We start from the raw sequence: 560 nt of genomic DNA, 5'->3' as shown, positions 1-560 counted from the left end.
TGGAATGTTGGGGACAGTGGGACAGAGGGGACATGGAATGTTGGGGATAGTGGGACAGGGGGACAGAGGGGACATGGAATGTTTGGGACACGGGGACAGAGGGGACATGGAATGTTGGGGATACTGGAGACATGGAATGTTGGGGACAGTGGGACAGAGGGGACGTGGGGGACATGGTGCCATTCCCAGGGTGGTGCCATTCCCAGGGTGGTGCCATTCCCGGTATTCCGGTGCCATTCCCAGTTTTCCCCGGCAGGAGGGCTGTGCCCTGAGTCACCTCACGCTCTCGGGGAACCACCTGAGGGACGAGGACGTCGAGGAGTTGGCCAGGTCAGGGGACAGGGGACACTGGAGGGGGGACACATGGGGGACAGGGGGGATCCTGGCAGCAGGATCCATCCCCTTCCCATCCCAACGGAGACCCCGCTCCAACACAGGACACTGGGAATGGTGGGAACCCCCTGGGGACACTGGGAATGATGGGAACCCCCTTGGGGACAAGGGGGTGACCAGGGGAGGGGACAAGGGGACACTGGGGACATCTGGGGGGTCCTGGCAGC

At 62.9% G+C, this 560-nt stretch overlaps 1 protein-coding gene across 1 annotated transcript in view; it reads left to right on the top strand.

Moving 5' to 3' along the window:
• The window catches only part of LOC113980575 (tonsoku-like protein), a 3292-nt gene that overhangs the window by 2325 nt on the left and 407 nt on the right, over window positions 1–560 (top strand). The window contains exon 4 of the mRNA XM_027707804.1: window positions 257–330. Coding sequence (XP_027563605.1) covers window positions 257–330 — 74 coding nt within the window. The remainder of the gene's footprint in view (window positions 1–256; window positions 331–560) is intronic.

Source organism: Neopelma chrysocephalum, unplaced genomic scaffold (genome assembly GCF_003984885.1).
Source record: "Neopelma chrysocephalum unplaced genomic scaffold, ASM398488v2 Primary Assembly neopelma1_94716, whole genome shotgun sequence".
In the NCBI taxonomy this organism is placed as follows: Eukaryota; Metazoa; Chordata; class Aves; order Passeriformes; family Pipridae; genus Neopelma; species Neopelma chrysocephalum.
Note: the sequence above shows the minus strand (reverse complement) of the source record. Positions and strands in the feature narration are given on the sequence as shown.